Below are 25,409 nucleotides of genomic sequence, written 5' to 3' on the forward strand. Positions count from 1 at the left end.
TGTTAAATATGAAGACGTGGAATTGCTAGATTATATGGTAGTTTTATTTTTAATGTTTTTAAGAACCTCCATACTGTTTTCCATAGTGGCCACACAAATTTACATTCCAACTAACAGTGCACGAGGGTTTTATTTTCTCTACATCTTCACCACCACTTGTTATCTCTTGTCTTTTGTTAACAGGCAGTCTAGTAAATAGAGGTGATATCTCCTTGTGGTTTTTATTTTCACTTCTCTGATCATTAGTGCTATTGAGCACCTTTTCATGTACCTGTTGGCCACCTGTATGTTTTTGGGAAAATGCCTACTCAGATTCTCTGCCCACTTTTTAATTGGATTTTTTTTTTTTTTGGCCAGTGAGTTATGTGAGTTCTTTATATATTTTGGATATTAACCCTTTATCAGATGTACAATTTGCAAATATTTTCTTCTGTTTTGTAGGTTGGTTTCTCATTTTGTTTATTTTTTTTTTTTCTTGTACAGAAGAAGCTTGGTGTAGTCCCACTTATTTATTTTTGTTTTTGTTGCCTTTGCTTGTGGTGTCAAATCCAAAAAAAATGATTGGGAAGACAGCTGTCATGGAGCTCGCTGCCTGTGTTTTCTTCTAGGAGTTTTATGGTTTCAAGTCTTATATGCAAGTCTTTAATTCATTTGAGTTAATTTTCATGTTTGATGTTAGTGGTCCGGTTTCATTCTTTTACATGTGGCTGTCATAGTTTCCTAACACCTTTTATTGAAGAGACTGTTTTTCTCCATTATATACTCTTGGCTCCTTTGTTGTAAATTAATTGATCATATATGCATGGGTTTATTTCTGGGCTCTCTGTTCTGTTCCATTGATCTATGGGTCTGTTTTTGTGCCAATAATGTGCTGTTTTGATTATTAAAGCTTTCTAATGTAGTTTGAGATCAGGAAACTTGATGCCTCCAGCTTTGTTCTTCTTTCTCAGGGTTGCTTTGGCTACTTGAAGTCTTACGGTTCCATACAAATTTTAGGATTGTTTTTTCTGTTTCAATGAATTATTTCTATTAGGGGTATCTATTAGTGGCATAGTTTGTTTCTGTCAGTGCTATCACATTAATTCATATAGGCTCTCTTACTCTATTATTTTTTCTTCGTTCTCCTTTGAGTGGATAGTTTGGATAAATGATCTGTCGTTGACATCTCAGATTCTTTCTTTTGCTGGATCAGATCTGCTTTTGATATTCTCTATTATTGGATTTTTTTACTCCACTTTTGTATTCTTTAGCTCCAGAATTTGTTGGTTCTTTTTTGTGCTTCCTGTCTATTAAACCTCTCACTTTGTTGGCTTATTGTTTGCCTGATTTTGTTGAATTGTCTTTGTGTTCTTGTAGCTTATCGCACATCTTAAAGGCAATTATTTTGCTTTCTTTCTTAGGCAAATCACAGACCTCCACTTTTTGTGGGGGTCAGTTACTGTAAAACTACTGTGGGTTTTTGGCAGTGTCAAGTTTCCTTGAGTCTTCGTGTTCCCTGAAGTTTTGCATTGCTGTCTTCATATTTGAAGAAGCAGTCACCTCCTTTTAGTCTTTACTGACTGGCTTCAGGAGAGAAATACCTTTTGTCTCCCAGGGATTCTGAAGCCTTCTCAGACCTTTTCTATGGATATGCCTGCTCCCCACTTATCTTCTTTTTATGGGGGACCTCTTAAGATTGCATGCTTTCTCGGAATCTGCACAGCCAGACCAGGTGCTGGCAGCCTCCTGTTGCTGCAGTGGTGAATGTTCAGTCTTGTGTGCTTACTCCCAGTCCTGGTGAATAGGGCTGGCTGCCTGTCTGCGAAGGGTCAGAGTCCGTGCCCTTGTGGGGGTGTGCAGAGTAAGCCAACCATAGGGTGGCGTGGTGTGTGGATGAGGCAGACGGTTGTTTGCAGTGTCCTTGGGCCATTTGGCGGGGAGAGGCGGATCCATAGGTGAGGCCTCCCCAGCTCATGAGTAGGGTTCTTAATGGAGTCTGTGAAGCAGTTAGTAGGCTCTGCATCCCTTTGGTGCTCTCTGAGAACCCTGGATGTTGTTCTCCTGGTCCTTCCCCACCCCTCATTTGCGTAGCATACCTCAGTATTCTGGATGGGGCGAGAAAAAAGTGGTTTTCTTTGGCAGGGTCCCACACAGCTGGGGAAACTGCCCAGACACTCTCACCTCCCCCCACAGGAGAAATCATGGGCTGCAAAGTTCTCTCTTGGTCCTGGGCTCTGCTGCCTTGAGCAAGTGTTGATGTGAAACTGTCCTTGTTACCCTCCTCAGTGCGTCCAATCTTGGATTTTTTTCCCTTCCAACAGTGTGCTAGAACTTCCCCACTGGGCTCCCAAAATTCCACAAAGGCACTTTTGTCAGTAGGTGATTTTCAAAATCAGTATCCTTTGTGGGGAAGACAGTAGAGAATTCCTCTTCAGCCATTTTTCTCATCAACTCGTGTTTTAATGTTTCCTCTGGAACTTTGGATGTACTGTGCTCCCAGAACGGTAAGCAAACAGGATAATCACTCATGGTTTTGCATTTTGCCCTCATGTGCCTTCTTGGAGAGGCCCGAGGAATTGGGAGTGAGTCAGGAAGATAGCACTGAATGAAACAACGAAGCCAGGAATGCCTAGTATGGTGCCTGGCATGTAGAACCATCCAATAAATCTTTGCTAGGGGACCAGACTAAGAAACTTAGAAAACACTGTCCTTTCGTGCTGAACCTGCATAATTCCATATTTGAACAGTTATTGATGCTTAGTCACAAATAAGGATTTATTATTAATTGATTTACTGATTTTTAAAATGCAGTAATCCAGACAAAAGATATTTCAGTAGTCCTTGTAAGACTAAGAAATTCAGCAATAAAGACTGTCTTTATTTTTTTTTATTCTCAGCATAGTACACATTGGTAGGAAAAACAAAGAAATTGGTCCTGGCAACAGGCTTCCACAGGAAGGATATTTTGGTAAAGACGACTATTCTTGCCCCAGTGAAGGCTGTTGGCCTTTATCATTTTAGGCCACAGGGTGTCACTTCAGAGTAAGATTTTTTAAAATGCCTTAACTCAGGAGAAGTTGGCTGTTAACCATAGGGCTGGGTTCTGTGTAGCACTAAAAATTGTTTCATCAGAAGTACGAGTGTATCAATGCAGTGTGGACACCAAATTACTCACTGCGACCTGTGCCCAATAGGCCACCCCAGATAGGTTCAGAGGCCCCTCAGATTGCAAAAGTCTTCAATCTTCACAGAAATGGAGGCGGCCGTGTTCACAAGCAAGCCCGTAGCCCCTCTGCCAGCCACCAGCAAACCAACAGAGTTAGCGTTCATTTGCAATCACTTTACTTTCAGCCACGGTGTGCGTGTTCATTTCTGAAGTGCTCTGTGTACCTGGTTTGAACTCCTTTCTGAGAATGTCAAAAAGTCCCGGTTAAAAGAGGCATGCAGTTACCATGGAAACGCCCGAGGCAACTGCATCGCTTAGGACCTGCAGCCTTTAACAAATGCTTCAGTTTCTCTAGAGGAGCCTCTTCCCTCTGAGAGCCATTCCTTTGTTTCAGGACATTTATAAGATGTCCCCCTCATAAAGGCTTTTATATGCCAGGTTACTTCCTTATCTCCCACGTGGTCCATCTGAATGATCCCTGTAAATTGATCACAAATTCCAAGCAACTCATTCAAGGGGTAACAAGGTTATTTATGCAGTGTTCCTGGATTCCTCTCTCCATAGAAGGTACCTGTTATCTGTGCCAGCAGGTGCCCTGCTTTTCCACTAGTGGTTCATGAACATGATAAATGGAAATTCAAGGCCATGCTTTGAGCTATGGCTGCAAATATGTTGTCAGAAGAGAAAATTTTAAGAATCTAGAAGGAGCAGCAAGGAAAGAGATGTAAAGAGATGTAGTTGCCCAAATTGGGATAGCTGAAATCCTCTCTAAGTGGTTTCTTTGGGCCACGATGAGGGTATAGACACCATGTGAGAGTCAAGCATCAGTGCTGTTTCTTTTGTGGCTGGAAGAGGGCCGTGCTGTGCCTGGATTCTTTTCTTTGATTTAAGAAACCATTTAGCTTTGAAACAGGGCAACTCCCTAGAAATACCCATCCATGCTTTGCAAACAAACGAACACACCTAAATCTAAGAGCAGTGAGGAGAAACAGACAGTGGCCCCTCTCAAAGCTGAGAATATTTTTTATGCTTTTCATTTTATTTGTTTTTTTTATTACAGAGAGGCTGGATGTGGGTTCTTTTCAAAGTTCAGAGTAGGAGTGTGATCTCTAATGAAGTTTTTAGTTTATGAAAATTCTATTATAGCAAACCAACTAAGTGAAGGTCATGTATTCATGTATTCAGCTCATTTTATCTATATGTCTGATATTAATTTAGTTCGTTCTGCTTTTGATCATCCTTTTCTCTCAGTCTTGTTTTATACCTCCCTTGTTTAGCTATTTCTTTTTTGTCCTTTAATAGAAAATAATCTAAGTTATTCATTTTTCTTAAAAAATGTATCTTCTATTTTACCACAGAGTGTGAACTATTTTAACACTGACTATTCTCTACTTTGCATAATTCTAACAGCAAAATTATTTTTCTTTTCCTTTTGTCACCTTGATATTTATGACTGGTATTTCCTGCTGTGGTGCTGTTTCTAAAAAATGAGTATATTTACAGTTCCTCCCAAAAGGTACCTTCAGCAAGTCTCAAAATGCTAAATTTTACTAATTTCTACTTACTATTTATGCAGTAGATACTTGGGTCTCTAATAGTTTTGATATTCCTGTAGCTCTTCCCTCACTGATAGTATAAGATAATTAGAATAAATTCCTGTTTTACTAAGATCCTCTTTTAGAATATTCTGCAGCATTTATTTATTTATTCATTCAGTGAACGTCTGCTGAATGTCTACCATGCACTTGTCTACATGTTAGATATTCTGGTGAACAAAACAGACAGCACACCTGCCTTCACTGGACCTTACCTTCCAGTAGGGGAGACATATTATAGTATATTACCCTGTGATAAATGCTAAGAAAAAATTAAGCAGAGAAGGGGATTTAAAAGTTGGGAAGTTGAAATTTTAGTTTGCCGTTTCTTTGAGGGGGGTAGGTAATTAGGTTCATTTATTTTTTCATTTATTTAATAGTGGTACTGAGGATTGAAATCAGGACCTCATGCATGTTAAGCATGCACCCTACCACTGAGCTCTACCCTCCCACTGAAGTTGTAGTTTGGATGGCCAGAGGACACCTTAGTGTAGATATGTAGGGGGGAGGCGGAGGATGCAAGCTGGAGGAGCAGCAAGTGCAAAGGCCCTGAGGTGAGAATGTGCCCAAGAGCCTGAGGGGCTGCAGGGAGACCAGGGCAGAGCAACCTGCTCCTGCGGAAGGAGAAACTCACCATATTGCCCAGCTCCCTGCTCAGAGTAACACTCCAGGATTCACTGAGTGAACTCATGAAGTTCAATTCCAGAACTTTCAGGGGAAAATCTATAGTGACTAGCTGGATATGTGAGGAAAGGGGGAAGAGCAGATGGCTTCTCAGCTACGTGTGTGTGTGTGTGTGTGCACGTGCGCGCAGGGGCTCAGTGGATGGGGAACAAAGAGTGATGTGGGTGGGGAGGAAGAGAAAAGAGTGGGTTCTCAGATGGAAACACAAGGTTGCTGTTTGAGAGAGCTCAGACAAGAGAGAGACTGTGGAGAGGACAGCTGAAGGTATGGAGCTGATGAGGTCCTCCAGGGAGGTGGCCTGGGACAGGTGCCTTCTGTAGGCAGAACCTCAGGCCTTGAAGATGGAAGAGAAGGAGACCAAAAAGAAAAACAGGGGTCAGGCCTGAGGCTAGGGCACTGCTGACAATGATGCGATGCCATTGATAGGGCTGGGAGGGCCCAGATGGGGTGAGGACTTGTTGGGGGTGAAACTGAACATCAAAATAGAAACTATTTGTTCCTCTTTCTCCGCTACCTCTAAACTGACCCTCCTCCTTCCCTCTCCCCACTGGTAACCACTAGTTTGTTCTCTGTATCTGTGAGTCTGACAAACCATTGAATATAAAATAAGCCACAAGGGTATATTGTACAACACGGGGAACATGGCCAACATTTTACAGTAACTGTGAATGGAGTATAACCTTGAAAAATGGAATCACTGTTGTACACCTGTAACTTATAAACACTGTACATGAACTATACTTCAATTTTTTAAAAAAAAAATATTTAGTAACTGCTAAGTTGAAAAGAGAATTTGAGGGGCAGGATTAGCATGCACAAGGTCCTGAGTTCAATCCCCAGTACCTCCATTAAAAAAAGTAAATGAAAAGGAGAAAAAAGGACAGCCATTTAAATTAGAAAGAAAAACAAAAGATAATCTTTTTATTAAATCTCATCAGCGGAGGCTCTCAGAGTCACCTGAGTTGTTGAGGAATGAACTTGACCCACTTAGGAGGCGCCCTCAGGACAGCACTGAAGTGCCAGTGTAATCGGCAGGTGGCGCCCTCTGCAGGGTGATCCCATGAGCTTCCAAAAGCTGGCAGGTCAGGAAACCTTGCCAGTTCGCCCTTTAGCCCAGAGCCCTGAAAGCGTTTTTGACACCAACCATCACTGCTTTTCATTTGAGTCAGTCTATATCCTGCTAAGCAGGGTGTCCCTTAAATGAGCGATTAGTAACAAGCAGGGAACAAGTCTCAATTGCTGTGCATCAGGGCTGGCCATTAACCCTGGGTGAAGAGAGGGCAAGATAAATTTGGGACCAGAGAAAGGTGTGTGTGTTTATTACTGTGCTGTGCTTGCCTTCAGACCAATCGGAGGGTCGTTCTGCCAAGTGGAAACAGTCGAGACTGGAGGACAGTCACGGTCCAGGATCCCTGTCCTCAGCAGCAGAAGAAACCAACTTGGCAGGTAACACTGTGCACCCAGCCAGCAGGTCAGGTGCAAACGTGACAACTGTCTCAGCTCTGAATGTCCCCACATGAGTTACAAGGGAGTTAGTTTTAAGGTCATTGTAGCTGCAGGACCCGAAAAACTAAGTATTTTGTCCTTTCAGAGACGGGTAAATTGTTACACAGATTGTGGATAAAACCAAGCACTCTCTCTCCTTCTGACGTTTTAGTTTCTGCCTTTTAACTCTTCGTGGCCATTTTCAGGGCCCAAGTGTTCTTAAACGTATAGGTCTCTGCTTTAGTTGATGGTGATCAGCTAAATTTTTGTGTTAGAAATATTCGCTCTGTACAAATAAAAGAGAGTGATCCGAAATGTCTGCATATGTGAGGATGGCCTTCTGGGTGAGCGATGCCACTGTAGTGAAGCAGGAGGCTCCAAGGAGGCAGATTTGGAAGCCTGGAGGGACTAGGAGGAGGTGGTTAAGAGCCAGACAGCCTGTGTTCCAACCCTGGAGCTGTGGGTGTGAACTTGGACCAGTTATGTGATCTCTCTGTTAAATGTGGACGATGACAGTGCCAGCTTCACTTGGATTTTGTGAGGATTCACAGACTTGATAAGTACAAATCCCTTAGAACAGTGCCAGACCCCTCGTGAGCCCTCCGAAAACTTCTGGTACCCAGAAGCTGTTCTGCCAGCATTGCCCCTGGAGACGCCCCACCCATCACGTCCTCCTGCAAACCTCTTACAACACCCGGGTCTGCTTCTTAGATGTGCTAGCGGGTGCTCTTATTTAAAGCACTGGGAACGTTTGGGTGAAATGAGCACTTGCCAGAGTGTGAGTTTGGGTGGGAAGTGACATGAAGCGTTTGCTCAAGCTGGCCTGGTGGGGCCCGGCCACTGCGGTCCTGCTGCAGTCACAGCCGGGCAGCCGGTGGGGCTCCTGTGGGTCAGGTCTGTGCCTCTGGCTGTCCATCCTCTGGGCAGCTGGTGGACCGAGCACATGTACTCGGAGCCCTTAGTCGGTTTTATTTACTGTTCTGTTCTTCTTGTTTGGAAGGCATTCCTACTTCATCCCTAATAGTTACGCAGGAGAACTCGAAAGGTTCTGCAATGATCACAACCTTTGAAAACTTCACGAGAGAACTGAAAAGAAAATACGAGGTAATGGTCCACTAAGAAGCAGCAGCCAGCTCGTTAGGCATTTGTAGTGACCAGTTCCTGTTCGTCAATACCGTTGTTACCCTTCCTGTGTGAAGGTGTCCCTGAGTCCCTGGGGAGGTATGTTTGTCTTAGCTGTGGTCACAGACTTCAGTGCCGTTGTGAACTGTGGTTTGTTTTTATAAGCTATTCCATGTCCGTTTGCTGCAGTGGGACCAGAGGTACCTACGTGCAAAGCAGACTCATGGTTTGGTTGTGTTGATTGCATTCTCAGAAATCCAGAAACCAGGAAGCAATGGTTTGGTCACAGTGATATACAAGGAAGGGGAGGAGGGGGCACCGTGTGGAGGAGAGAGGTGACTTGGGCGGATGGTCAGCTGAGTGGTGGCAGATCTTTGAGACCCTGCACATACGGGTGCCACAAAACGTTGACTGCAAGATGAACTTTGAAACCATTTCCATCCCCTCCATTTTATCCTATTGTTTCTAAATCCCTAATGAGTTACTTATTAGCACTTTTGAGAAAAGTATCTTACCTAACATACACTCGTTTAGCTAACTTGGAAGATCTCCAGTCTTACTTCCTGTAGTACTGATGTAGCTAATTTATAATGGAAATTTGTTCACGATAGTCAGTCTGTATCAATAGCATTGTTCTTTATTGGTACGGAACCTGGGGTAACACATGAAGTGTGTGTTACGGTGCCTGGTCACAATTCATTAGTGATAATGTTCACTGTATTATGTGCTGGCAGCATCCTTTTAGGACAAAGCCGGCACCCAATGTATGTCGTTATGTTTAACCCAAATGTGCTGATTTTGTTATTGTTATGATTTAGCTTAGGTACAGAAGGAGCCCACTTTATTCAAAAAATACAAAGCAAGCGCCAGATTGCCTAATGAAACTTTTAAACCAGATCCATCAGTGCAGGTAAGTGTTGGGTTTCAAAACAAGTTCATGGAAGGCTGATCCTTGGCAAACCGCCTTTGTCTCCTGACTGTTGTGCGGGACCATGAGTGGAAGCTTGAGCCGAGGTGAGGTTTGATAAATTGCTTGACTTTGCTGGGTTTCTGGTTTCTCATTTGTACAATGAGGGATTGAAATAAGAGCCTCCTTAAGCCTCTAGTTGGTCTTCCATTGTATGATCCTGAAATACCATTCTTAGAAAATGCATAGTCCAATTGTGAAGACAATGAGCGCGGATATATATGTAAAAAAAATGCTGGGTAAATGGTGTATGGTATATACGTACAGTGGGATGTTAGTCACCTTAAAAAGGAGGAAAATTCTGACCCGTGTTACAACGTGGATGAACCTGGGGACCTTAAGCTCAGTGAAATCATCCAGATCCAAAAGGAAAAGTATTATATGATCCTATTATAGGAAGTACCTGGAATAGGCAAATTCATGGAGCTGGAAAGTAGAATAGAGGTTCCCAGGGGTTGAGGGAGGGGGAAGAGCTTGTTTAATCAGCAGAGTTTCTGTTTGGGAGAGTGGAACAGTTCTGCAAATGAAGAGAGGTGATGGTTGGACGACACTGAGTTCTTAATGCCACTGAACTTTACACTTAAAAATGGTTTCAGGGGTACATTCTATGTATATTTTGCTACACTTAACATGTGCACACACACACACACAAACACGTGCACAAACACACCCCTAGGTCCATGTAGCAGGAAGCACAAAGGTGCCAAGATTTCAGACAGATGTGGAGTGAGAAGGGGTTGAATAGAGAGGTGGGTTTCTGTTGTGATTAATTCAGTGATTGCAGCGGAAGTGCGTCTGGAGTGAGGTTCTGGATACACAGCTTTGCCTGGTACAGGGAAGGCAAGGATGGAAGCTGTTCCTCATGGGAGGGAATGGCCTATAAATGAAGGGAGGGGGGCGGAAATCAATGAGAGGTCAGTTTGCTTAACTGAAGTAGAAAGTTTCTTAGGGTGGAACACATAACACAAATAGCAATTTATAATTGTTTCAAACTTTTATATATACGCAAAATCATTAGATTCTCGAAATCAGCCCGTGAGGGACTTTGGGCTTGTGGAACTCCTGTCACCTTGTAGGGAGCATGCATTCACCTCCCTTTCCATCCAGTGAGCGCACGCTGAGCCTGTCCTGGGCTCAGTGCCCGCAGGCAGTGGGCAGGAGCTTTTTGCCTTCATGGGACTTTCAGCCCAACGGAGAAGGCAGAAATAAGCAAGTGAGAAGATAAGCAGTTTATTTGGTGTTTAGACCCAGAACAGCGACTGTTAGAAATTTCAGGTTGCAGATGCAGAGGTGGAAAGAGAGTTTATCAGCCAATTTCAAGGCCAACTGAAGGCAAGAGAAAGAGGGGCAGGGGGGAGGCGGGAGGTGATGGGGAGCCGTGATTGGTGTTTTGGCTTTTAGCCAAGTCTGGCTTCAGTCTCCCTATGCCTGGAGTCACCTCCCCTTTGCTCTACTAAGAATGATTTTTGAAATGCCAGTTGTCTCTGGACTTCTGTTGAAAGGCTCAAGCAAAGTTTGCATAGTTATGTTTCTGGGGGTGAGGATGGGCAGGCGGGGAGGGGAGGGCTGAGAAGGGAGATGTATATTTGATTTACAATGTGTTAGTTTCTAGTGTGCAGCATAGTGATTCAGGTATACATATAAATATTCTGTTTCAGATTCTTTTTCATTATAGGTTATTACAAGCTACTGAATATAGTTCCCTGTACTATCCAGTAGGACCTTGTTTGTTGTTTATTTTGTATATAGTAGTTTGTATCTGCTAATCTCAAACTCTTAATTTATCTCTCCCTGCCTTTCCCCTTAAGTTTTCTATGTCTGTGAGTCTCTAATTGTAAGTAAGTTCATTTGTGTCATTTTTTTTAGATTCTGCATCTAAGTGATATATGATATTTGTCTTTCTCTGACTTACTTAATATGATATCTCTAGGTCCATCCATGTTGCTGAGAAAGGCAATATTTCATTCTTTTGTGTCCGAGTAGTATTCCATTGGATAAATATACCACGGCTTCTTTATCCAGTCATCTGTCAGTGGACATTCAGGGTGTTTCCGTGTCTTGGCTATTGTAAATTGTGCTGCTATGAACATTGAGGTGCATGTATCTTTTCGAATTTAGGTTTTCGCAAGATACATGCCCCCAGGAGTGGGATTTATAGATCGCATGGTAGCTCTATTTTTAGTTTCGTTTTAATCTCCGTACTGGTTTCCATAGTGGCTGCTCCGGATTACATTCGCATCAGTAGTAGCAGTTTTTCTCCACAGCCTCTCCATCATTTGTGGTTTGTGGACTTTTGAATGATGGCCATTCTGACTGGTGTGGGGTAATACCTCGTTGTAACTTTAATTTGCATTTCTCTGACCATAAGCAGTATTGAGCATCTTTTCCTGTGCCTCTTGGCCATCTGTATGTCTTCATCGGAGAAATGGTAGACATATATTCTTAAGACAAGAAATGTCTAGGGAAGAATATGAAATATCCTTGCAATAAGAGATTAAGAGTGTCGTTTGTCACATCCAAGCTGCCCCAATGAAATTTGTGGCTTTTATATTTATCAGAATGAGTAAACTAGAAGAGTTTCACGATTTTGTTCTTCAAGAGCTGAGCAGTCTTGAGAAGGATATTCAGGATCTGAAACGCCTTGAGGAGAATGTTCTGGTAAGTTCCTCTTGTTTGGAACATTCTCTGTGACTTAAGGGGCTCTGTTCCAGGGTGGAATAACTGCTAATTTCTTCATCCAACCAGCCAACCTTTTGTTCAATTTTAGGAATTTTGGGGGAAACAGTCTGATGATCTGAAATCATTCTGTGATCTGCAACTGCTGAGGTATTTTTTTTTAAACAAATACTCTTTCTAGAGCATATCTTAGTTGAAGTAGGAGGTATTCAGCTCAAGTATGAGTGGCTGAGTTTGATAAAACCTTAGATTAGTAGCAAATTAGCTGCAACTTTTCTCAACAGCCACTTCGGTTGGGGATCCCTGAGCTTAGAGCGTGGTTTAGCATGCCAGTTGGGGTATTGATTTTGACGAGCATAATCAGGGTCATCCAGACTTCAATGTTTTTGATGCAAGTGGTTTTCTTTTTAAGCAATATTTTTAAATACTTAAAATAGATTTTGAGAAAAATATTGAGGTTGGGCTTCTGAGCCAACCGTTGATTTTCAGTGAAGCTGAACTGTGTTCTTGACAATATATTCTGTATATTCTGTTTTAAAAGACACGTGGGATTGTCTTGCTCCGCGTGTGTCCCGCTGTGATCGGCCAGCGTGCCTTCTGAGGCTGCGGCTTCTATCCATTTGGAACACGGTGCCTTTTCCTAGGGTTTAAGGAGTCGGGAAAGAGAGAGGAGCCCGTCACGCCTCTGCCTGTACCTGGGGCGACATTCTGTGCTTTCTTCCTGCTCGAATCAAAAGGGGCCCCTTATAAATTTGTAATGGCGCAAGCTTTCTCTCCCAGTTGAGAATCAGCTTTTATCACAGAAATCGAAGTCACGTGGTTTTAAAAGGGATATTATTCTGATCATGTCATGTATTTCAGACAAGTACAGCAAAAACTTTCCAAATTTGAGTTCCATGCTACTGTCGACCCCAGTTAACACAATGAATAATGATGACAGTGTGGACTATAGATTTGCAAAATTCTTCCACGCATGCATCTCCCTCCATGTGCATGATTAAAGTAGGTTTCCATTTAAAACTTCTTCACTGAATGCCCATGGTTGGCTTTTAATGGTTCTCAAACTTGTTGGAATCAAGACCTCTGAACACTTTTAAAATGTATTGAGACTCCCCAGAGAGGTTTGGCTTTGTGGGGATATATCTCTGAATATTTTCCACGCTAAAAATTGACGTTTTTTAAAAACATATTTATTTTAAAAAATAATAAACCTTTGCATAGTGGTATAAATAACAGATTTTTTTTTAATGAAAAATAACCAGACTTTCCAAAACAAACGTGAGAAGAGTAGCATTGTTTTATGTTTTTGCAAATCTCTTTACTGTCTGGCTTAATAGAAGACATATCTGCTTCTGAATTCAATCCAGTGTGGTACCACACATCATGTAGCCTCTGGAAAACTCCACTGAACATTTGTGAGAGAGTAAGAATGAAAAAAGCAAGTAATGTCTTAGTGCTATTACCATTATGACCGAAATAGTTTTGACCTCACAGAACCTTTGGAAACAGTTTCCCTAAGGGTCCCAAATGTGAGGTGGAGAACTGCTGATATAAAGCAGTTCTCTGTACTATACTATGTATATTTACGTACACTGTATCTACCTGTCTGTATATCTGTCTATATAATACAGATAAGTATAATCTATAATATAGTGAGCTTTATAGAGATTATATCCCTTAGTCTTCTGAAACCTAGAGAATTCATGATCTATTTTGCTAGAAAATAACTTGAGACAATTTAATTAAAAACATTATTATGAACTTCTAAATCTGGGCTGCCTTTCCTGAATGAAGGGGTAACTGTTAGTACTTTGAAATGAATTAAATACATCTTCTTTTAAAGTATACTTCTTGGGGTAGAGGACCTGTTTTGTCTAAACCCAGATTTTAGGCAACTGTCTCATCAGTTCATGTAGTTTACGTTGTAGATATTAATCACTATTTTCATTCATCTCCCTTGACAATGGGCCCCTGTGTGAATTTCAAATACCTCGAAGAACAAAAATGGCTTTTATTTATTTATTTTTAATTGAAGTGCAGTCAGTTACAATGTGTCAGTTTCTGGTGCACAGCACAACGTCACAGTCATGCATATACACGCATATATTCGTTTTCATATTCTTTTCCATTAAAGGCTAAAGATGGCTTTTAAGTATACAACCTCCAAGTTTTGAATTTGCTCTCTTCTCTTCTGAGCACATAAGGACCATGCCCCGTGGTTTGCAAATGAGAGAAGGCGGTGGTGCCCTTAGCTCACACTGCGTTCCGACCGGGCACTGGGCTCTGGGCTAAGTGCTTGATGTGCCCTTGAGACTTAGCAAGGTTAATCAGCTTGGCTGAGATCACACAGGTGCCCAGTGTCTCTCCTTTTGCCATGTCTGCACGTCAGTGGTGGCTTGACACATTTTCCTAGGGAGATGAGAAGGACTTCCTCAGACTAGATTGTTGCAGCCCCGAGCACAGAGGTGCAGAAGACAGGGATTCAGTGCTTTGAATGGTGGTCATGAAATCCCTCTCCATGTGTTGTGGGCTAATGGCATGACAGAGACAATGCATAAAAGAGAATCAAACCTAAAAACTACTATGTATAATATAGATAAACAAGGTCCTACTGTGTAGCACAGGGAACTACATTCAAGGTCTTGTAATAACCTATAAATGAAAAAGAATATATATATACACATATAAGTGAATCACTGCTGTACACCAGAAACTAACACCACATTGTAAATCAACTGTACTTCAATAAAAAAAAAAATCAGATGAAAATATTCATCTCTTACGTTGATATCTTGAATTGGCTACTGAGCCTCCTCAGTGAAGGTCCTGCAATACAACAGTCTATGAAATCACTCCGTGGTACATATGTAATAGGCACACGGATATATAGTCTTGTTTTTAAATTGCCTAATGTGGACATAATGAGGTGGATCAATTTCTTGCAGGCTTAATCCAGTTCAGCCTTCATGAGGAACGCCAAAGATCCACTTTATGCTGCGCTCCTGGGGTAGGTACAAGCTTTGCTCTGTTCAGTCACCGTGACTTGAAGTGGGGAAGCAAGCCCTAGAAGTTACTCTCATTCTTTGTCCACATTACGTCGCTTCCACTGAGCTTCCTCCTGTTTCACCATATCTCCCATCCTAGAAATTATCCTTCTGGATCTGGGTCATTCTTTCATTTGGCAAATACGTATAATTGAGCACTTGCCCTGCATCGAGCTCTGTGCTAAACAGGGAGACGCAGTGAATGACACACAGACATGTTCTTGGCTCCCCTCCCGCCTGCCACCCCAAAGTAAACTCCTTGAAGGAAGACAGAAAACTAAACAAATAAAACAATCACAAGTATACTAAGTGCTTCGAGGGAGGCTGAGAAGGCACTTTGGCAGAGAGCGGTGGCGTGAAGTACCAGTTTCAGATAGGATGGTCATTCAAGGTCCCTCTGAGGAAGCGACACTCAGGATGCCGTTTCAGGAATGGGAAGGGACTAGACTTGTGAGCTGTTTCAAGGAACAGGATTGGGCTGGGGAGAACTTTGACATCTTGGAGGAACTGAAAGTTCTTGGATCACGGTGGTGTAGGGGGGACAGTTCCTGGATATGAAGTTGGGAGCCTGGCTGACTGTCAGTGACCACGTCGAGGAGTCTGAATTGTATACTAAGGGTGAAGGAAACTCTGGATGGCTGTGAGCAAAGGCATCGATCGGGGGGTGAGGGTAGTCTGAGTTGTATTTTAAGAAAATCCTTCTAGCTGCTGTGTTGAGAATTGATTGGAAAAGCGAAGACTAGAAGAGGAAAGCTTGACTGGAGGGCCTTGGAGATGGTGAGAAATGGAGAGATTCCAGACGCATTTGGGGGCTAGACTAAGTAAGTTCCTGAGAAGTGGAAGCAATAGGTAAAGGAAGGAGAATTCAGCTGCCTCCTGGGCTTCTGTCCTCTAGCAATTAGATGGATGGTGCTGCCGATTAGAGAGATAGGGAACACTTGGGGTCGGAGGGGTATGTGACTCGGGCAGAAACAAGAGTTCATTTGTTAACATTTTAACCTGCATTTGTCTGCACTTATCCAAGTTTTGATGAGAATCTCAAGTAATGGACAGTTTTCCAGAAAAATATAATTTAATAAAACAGACTCCTAAATAGATAGAAAAACATAGGCAAATGTTCACAGAAGAAATAGAGAAAGTTAAAGAACTACCCTACAAACCTGTGTCTGGCCCAGATCACATCACAGAGGAATTCTGCTGGTCCTTTAAAGTATAATGTTAGTGTTGTTGAAACTATTCCAGCACAGAGGAGCATAAAAATTCCCCAGTTCTTTTTATGAACCTTGCATTCCAATACCAAAACAAGAGAAATTGCACAGAGAGACCCACGGAACAATCTCCCGTAAAGTAACAGGTGGTGCCTTGGAGTCAGCCACGTTTTAGCTAAAAGGAGGAGGCAAGGAGATAGAAGAGGCTGAGGATGTTGAGGTGTTTGCTGCTGGCTGATTGGGTTGTAGGGGCCCGAGAAGGGGCGCTCTGGAGGGTGGGGGAGGGGAGTAGACTGGGGCAGAGGAGGAGACGTGCAACCATCTTTAGGTGAGAATGGATGGTAACGTGGCTGATAGTGGCTGTCTTTTGACAGTGACTAAGACAAAGAGGAATTTGAAGCCAGATGGGATTGACTCAGATCTTTAAAGGAAAGAGTTTATAGAATTATCACCATGAACCCTCATGCTTCCCGGACGGGCCATCACCTCCTGGGGCCACCACTCTAAGAGTTTCCTGGCCGTGTTGTCAGGCCCACAGAGTGAAATAAATCTAATGTGTGTAGAGCAGCCCCCAACTCTTCTGTTCTTGGACACAGTCACTTTAAGGACAACAACCCTCCCACCCAGCTGGATTCTTTAAATACTGTTTTGTTCTTTCTTACAGCATTTAATAATGGGGCTTTTAATGCAGGTATCAACTTTGAGATTTTTCTTCAAGGTGGAGGTCTAAGCAGACCATAGCTAAATATATTTTAATAGGACTGTCATTCCCTTTACCTTAAAGAATTTAGTAACTATTTGTTGAACACGTGTGTTTTGCTTCATTTTATTTGGGAATAAATGCAGTGGGTGCTTTTTTTTTTTTTTTAACAACTCCTTTCAATGTCCAAAGCTGTGCTTTGAGATTTTTGACACAGAAATTCCACTTCTAGGAAATTATCTTAAAGATGAAATTGGCCACCAGACACGTACTGTGACGTGTATTACAGATGACTCTGATAGGGAGGTACTGGGAAGTGTCTAGATGCCCAGCTAGTGTCCGGTTAAATCGATCGATACACTCGTATGGTATGTCGTATTGCCATCAAAAAGAGTGATTTGGATGACATTGATGTAGAAGATACTCAACAGTGAGTGACAAGTAAAAGCTGGTTGCAAAACAGCATATATAACACAATCCTATTCGTTTTAAATGTTAGATGAGGGTGTCTATGTTCATATATTCATTCGTTCAGTGAACTGTTGAGGCTTTTAGGTGCTGGTACTGTCTTAGATCCTGGGGGTAGAACAAGACCCAAGGGGCCCTTGACCTTTTTGGGGGTACATTCTAGTAGGAAAGACAGATGGTAAACAATTAAATAGATAAGAACTCATGATCGTGGTAAAGGCTAAGAAGGAAAGAAGTGTGATGAGAGAGACAGATGGTATGGAAGGAGGAGAGTCAAGTCAGTCCTTCTAAGGAAGTAACATCTGAGTTAAAAGTTGAAAATGATGTGTGCGGTGGAGCTGGAGCTGGAAGGGCTGCTGATGGATTAGTTGTGGCTGGAGGGGAAGCAGCAGGATTAAGGACAACTTCCAGGCTTGGGGCTTGAGCATCTAGGTGGAAATTGATGTCATTTAAGGAAATAGTGAAGACTGGGAAAGGTCCAGTTTTATTGGCTGGCGGGGAAGGAGGAGGATGTGGATGGATATTGAAAGTTTGATTTGGGACTTAACATTGACCTTGTGACTTCGGCCTGTGAATGGAATTGTCAGGTGGGTAACTGGGATATTCGAGACTGAAGTTCATGGCAGAGGGCTGAGCACGAGACTGGAAGAATTGATTTAGGAACCAATTATAGAGACGTTCCAGAACAAAATTCTCGGGACGCTCCAATGTGTTGAAGTTTGATGAGGGAGATGAAGCCAGAAGAAGAGGGTGAGAAAGAATTGTCCCAGGAGGGGGTGGTGTTACGGAGGATGGGGCGTGTGTGCATGCATATGTAGTACGAGGTCTCGACTCTAGAAGATACTCATCAAAATGTCAACTGTGGTTATTTCTGCGTGGTGACATTTTAGGTGAATTTACTTTCTGTCTTAGAGTGTTTTGTATTTTTAGGACATAGTGCAAGATATAAATTTCTTTCATGTGTTAAATTCAAACAGCATAACATTTATAAAGAGTGAACTTTTCCCCCTTTCCCTAACCCTCCCTCATCTTTATGATCCAGAGAGAATTGTCTCCTTACTATTTGGTATGTATTCTTCCAGATATTTTTTCTATGCTTATATAAGAATATATACAAATCTTCAAAAGTGGAAATATGTGTATTTTAGGTAACATAAATGATACGCTAAATATTATGCACATTAGTCTTCCTTTGTTCTCTCAGCAATAGATGTAGGAATCCTTTCCAAATCAATCACATGAATCTGCTTTTTTTTTAAATGCAGTGTCCCAGCTGATGTACCTACTATAACTTACACATTCAGTTCCCTATTGATGAACATCCAGGTTATTTAAAATGATTATTACCAATAATTCTGGAGTGAAGACCCTGGTACATAGGTCTTGAATGGCTTTCATTATCAGGAGAACATTATTATTTTATCCGGGGGCAGCAAAAATGACAAATCTCCAAATCAAAATAGTACTAAAAGAGGATATGGAGAAAAGGCTAATCTGGGCTAAGAATATTAGAATTCCCAGCCCTCGTGGGGAATTGGATCACAGGCCAATTAAATGAACATGTTACACTCAGTCACATAATGAAAGCCAAACTCCAGCAGTTAAACCAAGTAGGGGTCTTATTTTAACCCTGCGAGCAGCCGCCCAGAGGGAGGCTCTCCAGGGCTGGGACCGCAGCTTTAGGTGGTAGTCAGGGCCCCATGTTCCCGGCGCTTCCTGCTCTGCCCCCCGTCCTGTGGCTTTGGGCTTTGTAGCCACAGAAGGACTCTACTCCCTTGAAGCGTGTCTTCCACACCCCGGGCAGAGGGAAGGAGACGGGCAAGGATTTGGTAAAAGATGTGTGCCAGCAGAATCTATTCTCCCCTATTTTTATTTATTTATTTATTTTTAACATTTGCTGAACTCTACTCTCTCTTTTTTTTCTTTTGAAGGGGGAGGTAATTAGGTTTGTTTATTTAGTGATTATTATTTTTAATGGAGGTACCAGGGATTGAACCTAGGACCTCGTGCATGCTAAGCATGTGCTCTGCCACTTGATTTATACCCTCCCCCTTATTCTCCTCTATTTTTAAATTAGGGAAACCATTTTCACAGAAGACAAACCAGTAGACTTCTGTCTCCATCTGATTAGCCAGAACTGAGTCACATGAGTCACTGAGTCACTCAGTTACACGGGAATCCGGGGTGGCAAGAATTTAACTGAGCATGCTACTGTTCTCACAAAGTAGGGTTCCGTTCATAAGGAGGAAGCGGAGACTAGATGTTGGATAGGTAACCAGTACTGTCTCTCATGCCTGAATTAAATTATGGGTGCTGCACACAGGAAGAACGGAGAAATAAATCGCACGAGTGATTTTGCCTGTCATTTTCCCCAATGAGCATGTGCCCTAGTGTTTTTTTACGGTGGGAGAATCCATTCCCTCAGCTGATGTCAGCTCCTACCTACTTCTTGTTTTGAGAGCATCCTTGGGCTCAGTGACAGTCTGGTTGTTAACAACACGCATTTTTCGTACAAGCTGGCCCCGAAAGCCAGCCCGGCCACTTGATCTGGTCCTCCGTCCAAGAAATAGCCTAGCGCAATAGCCTGTTGAAAGATGGCACATGTGTCTTCACAGTGACACGTTTTTTAAGAGATTTTTGAGAGTGTTCCCTGGCCCAGGGCACAGACCTTAGCTCCTGGAGAGCATGTAAGATGCAACTTCACTGAGTATCCAAGTTAGGCATGTAGCCAATGAAAAGGAGTGATGTTCATGTTTCCTGCTGAGTTCTGAGGGACCACGAGGGAGATAGTTCAGGCTCCACTAACTACTATTGTCCTGTTTCTTTTCCGTCAGTCTGAGCCGCGGGGAGGAGATAAGGCTGCCTCGGGCCATGCCAGCACTGACTTTCTGCTTTGTGCTCATTCACTCCAAATGGAATTCCTGCGACCTGCCAAGCTGGAATAGACTATAAATATGTTGGTAGTTTGTCCATTTGTTTACACAAGTTAACCTTTTGTATTAAATTTGGTCAGAAAATCGGAAGTTCAGGATGTTTAGCAACTTGGAGTGATGTTGCCCTTTTTTTTTTTTTTTGATGATTTGTAAAAGTAAAATTGATTTCTGTTTGAGAATTCAAGTTATCTGCAGGTGGGGAAACCTTAGCATCTGTATATGTACTGCTTGGTGTTTCTCTTTAAGGGAGAACTAATTCAAATGTGATGCAAATCGCTCAGGTGAAAATGGTGGTGTGTTTCGAAATAGTTATCCTTTCATTTGATCTGCAGATATTCAGTTTCTCTGGCACTTTAACAAAAATACCAACTTTGGCAGAGGAGAAATAGTCATCTTTTGATAATTACTGAATGCCCTAATAAAGTCTGAGTGCATAAAGTTGTGCATACAGTCGAGTGAATTTATTTTAGGAAAATGAAACAATGCAAGTTGAGGCTGTCTACAAAAAAGTTTTCTTCATGATTGGATAAGTTCAGCTAGACTGTACACTGAAATGAGTTTATCCATTATAATTTAATAAGTTGCATAATATGACTTATTTATTTATAGTTTAATCTGCCTAAAACAATCCTTACAACTCCCATTTGTCATCGTTTTTCTTTAGAGTTTTTTAATGAACTCTATTTTTAGTATATTGTTGTAGGCTTTGCAGAGTATAAGAGCACTTATTTAATTAATTTCATTTTTCGATACGATTAACATTTAAATCGGTAGACTGAGTAAAGCAGATTCCCGTCTGTAAAGGGGGTGGGCCTCATCCAATCAGTTGAAGGCCCTAAGAGCAAAGACTGAGGTTGCTGGAAAAAACAGTTCTGTTTCAAGATTGCGGCATAGAAGCCCATCCTGCAGATTTCACACTTGCCAGCTCCCACAGTTTTGTGAGTCTAGTGTTTGAAATAAACATTTCCCTCTCTCTCTCTTTATAATTTAGGTATAAAAATATGTATATCAAGGTATCTCTATCTGTATCTGTCCTACTGGTTCTCTTTCTCTGGAGAATCCTCACTAATACAGGGTGTGTCTAAGCCAGTGTAGCTGAGACCTGTCCCAGGAGCCTAAGGAATGAAGTGTGTGAAGTGTGTGTGTGTGTGTGTGTGTGTGTGTGTGTGTGTGTGTGTGTGTGTTTGGAGGGGGAGGCAGGGAGTCAGAGTGGTTAGACTATATGGGCAACAGGTATCAGTGAATTCAGAATTTTGATGCTTTTCAGAAACTAGTAAGTTAATTAAAGCAAAAAAATCTCCAAGATGGAAAAACTCCGCTTTGCCTTGGGTCGAGAAGGGCTGGAAAGCCCGTCTCCACGTGGTCTGGGATCTGTCGAGCAGGAGGCCCAGCTGCACTTGGTCAGGCTCTTTCCTGCTCATTTAATGGTTTGATTCTTGCATTTATGGTTTGGTCATGCTTACTGACCAGATAATAGAGGAGCCAATGCCGCCTGGGTCCCAGAGGACTGGTCGCTTCCGGCTGAAGCCCCTCACTGGGAATTCAGGTGAGCTGGGAGCGTGCCTTTCAGTTTTCTCACTGGGTCACTGGATTCCTTTGTGTGTCACCAGCATTTTTGATTTTTATGATGGGACATGGTGGCTTGGTAGTGTTTCGGCTTGACTGGGCTGAAAGCATTTCCCAGGACCTCTGCTCCTGCCCCTTTCTGGTGAGAGCGGGTCACAGAGCGAGTCTAGTGGTAGGTTTGAGGGGCAGAGTGACAGGACTGCCATCCTGTGGTGCTCGCGCTCTGTTGCGGGTCTGCGGACTCACCTCTGATGGGGGCCTGCAGCCGCTCTGCCTTCCCCTGGTCCTGTCACCTCCTCCTCCTCCTGGGCCAGGCATGTGTGTGTGTGTGTGTGTGTGTGTGTCGCTGTGACACGAGCCAGGCATGGGCATCGCGCTGCGACACGGGCCCTGGCTCCTGCAGCACACTCTCATCACCCAGATCAGAGGCATGTGGGCCGACAGGGTTTTGGTCTGTCCTTGTGGGCTTCGGTGCACGGCTTGCTCTCAGTCCTCCCCACGCTGGATCCCTCCTCCCTTCCCGACTGCCTGCCCTGTGGACTTCATGCTCCAACATCTGACCCGAGGACCACAGCCTTACGGAGGCTGCTGTCAATCCCACAGCTGTGTAAGGTCAAGTCCAGGAAGGATGTAGGTGGGCCTCTCCTAGTGGCTCTGCTCCTCAGATTGGACCCTAATACACAGTGCAGTGGTTTTTTGTTATCAAAAGGAGAAAAGACTTCAGGTATACTCCGAAAGTGTGATGAGTCATGCTTAGTGATGTCATTTCCATCGTCTTTGTCATTCTTCTCAAGCCAAGAATAGTAAAGTGGTGTCTTGAGCTGAATCAGGAATGAACAGTGATCTCGGCCTTCATGTTCAGTTCCCCCTGTAAGTGAGGGGAGACCGAACCCTGGTGTGTTTAACAGCGCAGACAGCACATTCTTGCCCTGTTCTGTGATAGCCCCGGTTTTCCCTCTAGGTGACCACTGGACGTGAGCTTTTTGAGCCGAAGCCTTGTCTGATTTCTGCACCACTTTATTCCAGACCCTGGTGCTGTGGCTGACACTTGGGGGGCACACGAGACAGTGCCGACTCCCCTCGGTGTTTAACCTCTGGAATTTCCTTGGGCAAAGTTCCCTCCTTCTCTCTCTGGAGGATTCCTCATCCATCAAACAAAGGAATTGTCTCCTTTAGGAAAGTTTGCTTGGTAAGCTGTTTTCCTTCTTTCTTCTTTTTTTTTAATCGAATGTTTCTCCCCCTACTTGACCAGGTATCTTATCGGAGTCCCTTCTGTATCTCAAGTGATTAATAAGCAGCATTGGAAAGGTAGAGTTAATGAATTTTTCAATTGAACATTACTATTTCCAGAGTTTCTCAAAGCCCATAGGATTAAACAAGCCTTAAAAAAAAAAAGCTAGTACTACATGGACTGTCTTTGGTAGAGCGCTTACATCTTTCAGAGAAATTTTCATTTTCTGATATTTATCACTAGTACCACAGCCAACAGGAATATTAAGTTCATTTCCCTGAAAGTATATGACATCAGTCCAAGCAAAACTGTACAATTTTTCCTTTCGTTGTTCAGCGCTTGGGAGTCACAAATTTAAATGCCTTCGGGGGTCAGTGAGGTTAACAGGCCGAGTGTAAAAGGGTGAGTGTTGGTAACTGTGGCCAACACAAGTGCACAGGCCAGGCCCCATCGGAAGGTTACAGACCGCGGTGCGTGCAAATGCCAGGGTTCGTGCCAGAGCTTGGCGAGCCCTGAGGGTCGCTGCCCCTTCCCATGTCCCTCACCCCCGCTGCCAACAGGCTGTGGCTTCAGATGGTGTCGTGATGGGCTCCCCGGGGCTTGCTCGCAAGCGCCACACTGGCCGCAGTTACAAAGTGCTCCACGAGGGTATGAGTTTCAGCCTGACTTGTCCTCTTGGTGTTTGTTCTCCCAGCGTTCCCTGAGCACAGTTTCTCGAGACAGAAAAATGACCTACAAATCAATAGCTTCTCCGTTTTTCCCCCATGACTGAAATGTCTTACCGAAGGTCAAGGGGTTTCTTAGGTGAGTGTGGTCGAGGTGTTGTGAGAGTGTTTATTTCTCTGCCTGCCCTGGGGTAGAACTCTTCTGTGGTATGAATATAGTTTGACTTTGAATAAAGCCTAAATAAATAATTTAAGTAGCAAAAAATAATTTCAGAAGTCATAAAAACTTACCGAATTGTCCTCTATACAGAGTAACTAAGAACTTATTTAGGTAAAGCTTTATCGTGTTTAAGCAGCTTCTAATTTGCAGCAACAGTTAGGATGCCTTCATGAACTGGTTCTACTCGTTTAAAATAATGAAATCGCAGCAGGTGACGGGGAGGCTCTTCAGCCCTGACTCAGTTCTAAGTTTCCCTCTGCAGGGCCACCTCCCACCCCCTCTTCCCCTGCCCTCATCCTGTTACTAGCCAGGACTTTAAACAACTTCATAAGAAGACTCTGAGCAAATCTTTTGTAGCACTTTTGGATCTGTTTTGTTCTCCTTAACATCACATGAAAACTCTACTCCCGACACTGACACACCATGGCCGTAATGTCTGTGATGTGCCCCACGACCTTTCGGCTCTCCCAGCCTTCCCCGTGGTCCAGCCTCCGCTTGCCTCCCATCTCCTGAGCCGCAGGGGCCTCCTGTCTGCTGGCCTCCACCGAGGGAGAGTCAGGCTTCAGAGCATCCCACCACATTGTTCACGCCTAGTCTAGTCTCATCAACCAATCCAGTGCTCGTCCCGGGTTATCCTGCACAGCACTTTGTTACAACTTTTCTATCCTCTGCTTATCTAATTGGTCTTAAAGTTTTCTTATGAATGGCCGTTTTCTGAAGTTGCTTACCTTGGTATATGAATACTATGTAAAGGTGACTGTTACATAGAAGCCCATGGCTTATTGGAACGAAGAGTTAAATATCTAAAATTAATTGCTAAGATAGCACTTTATTGTTAAAAAAAATTCCTGAGTAATAGATCATTTGGGATAGCATGTAGAACACATGTGAACTTCTTTGAACCAAATAAGAATCACAACATGCTTTACTTTAGTGTAAAAATTAATTTATTATACAACAATCATACAGAACGCTTTTTATCTACAAAGAAAAATGGTTTCTCTTGCTTCCTTGGCCACCCCAATCATGATACAATGTTCTTAAGATTTAAGTACTTTCAAAGGAAAACCAAAAAAGTGATATCCTTATTTTCCAAATAAAGACGTCCCCGGAAACATCAAAAACTGATGTGTACCTGTCGGAAAGCACCAGACTGGTCCCTTACAAAGTGCTGTCCTGCCCATCACAGTAGATAGCATTTTGCCTTAAAAAATACTTCTCTGATGGGAGTGGGGAGGACCTTCCCCCCAATATGCCTAAACAGTTCAGTATATAATTTTGATGGGTTGAAAATTTCCATATGTAATTCCATTAAGTAAATATTCTGTTAGTTTAAAAAACTAGGGAATTAACAGATATGGTTACAATATTCATTTAAATGTTTGCATTCCTAAGAGCAAGAGGAAGTTTATTGGGGGGGGACATTTTCTTTTTTTTTTTAAACAAATTATACAATATTTTTTACAATTTTGCTTTAAGGAAAATCACATTAAAAATAAACATTTTGTTTAAAATTGTAACACTTCACGACAGATGAAAATATTGACCTGATTCAATTTTTGTGGCTAAGAATTCCTAGCTATGTATTTTTACCAGCCCTCCAATGGTTTAAGGCTGTATGTGTGTTAAGCTCCTTTAGAATTAAAGACCAGGTTGGAAATAAGCGTCCTGGGACCTCTAACTAAGCTGAGCTTGCAAGT

At 42.7% G+C, this 25,409-nt stretch overlaps 1 protein-coding gene across 6 annotated transcripts in view; it reads left to right on the forward strand.

The window, feature by feature from the left end:
- The window catches only part of SYCP2L (synaptonemal complex protein 2 like), a 58,499-nt gene that overhangs the window by 28,866 nt on the left and 4,224 nt on the right, over positions 1-25,409 (forward strand). The window contains exons 22-30 of one of the 6 annotated variants that reach the window (XM_074348092.1): positions 6,769-6,870; positions 7,910-8,013; positions 8,850-8,941; positions 11,557-11,656; positions 11,766-11,824; positions 14,620-14,681; positions 19,929-21,573; positions 22,620-22,782; positions 23,519-23,628. In XM_074348092.1, the coding sequence (XP_074204193.1) occupies positions 6,769-6,870; positions 7,910-8,013; positions 8,850-8,941; positions 11,557-11,656; positions 11,766-11,824; positions 14,620-14,644 (482 nt within the window). In that variant the 3' untranslated portion in view covers positions 14,645-14,681; positions 19,929-21,573; positions 22,620-22,782; positions 23,519-23,628. Of the gene's footprint in view, positions 1-6,768; positions 11,657-11,765; positions 11,825-14,619; positions 14,682-19,928; positions 21,574-22,619; positions 22,783-23,518; positions 23,629-25,409 lie in introns of those variants that run through there. The other 5 variants (XM_074348093.1, XM_074348094.1, XM_074348096.1 and 2 more) reach the window with 5 other exon arrangements.

This window comes from Camelus bactrianus, chromosome 20 (genome assembly GCF_048773025.1).
Source record: "Camelus bactrianus isolate YW-2024 breed Bactrian camel chromosome 20, ASM4877302v1, whole genome shotgun sequence".
Classification (NCBI taxonomy): domain Eukaryota; kingdom Metazoa; phylum Chordata; class Mammalia; order Artiodactyla; family Camelidae; genus Camelus; species Camelus bactrianus.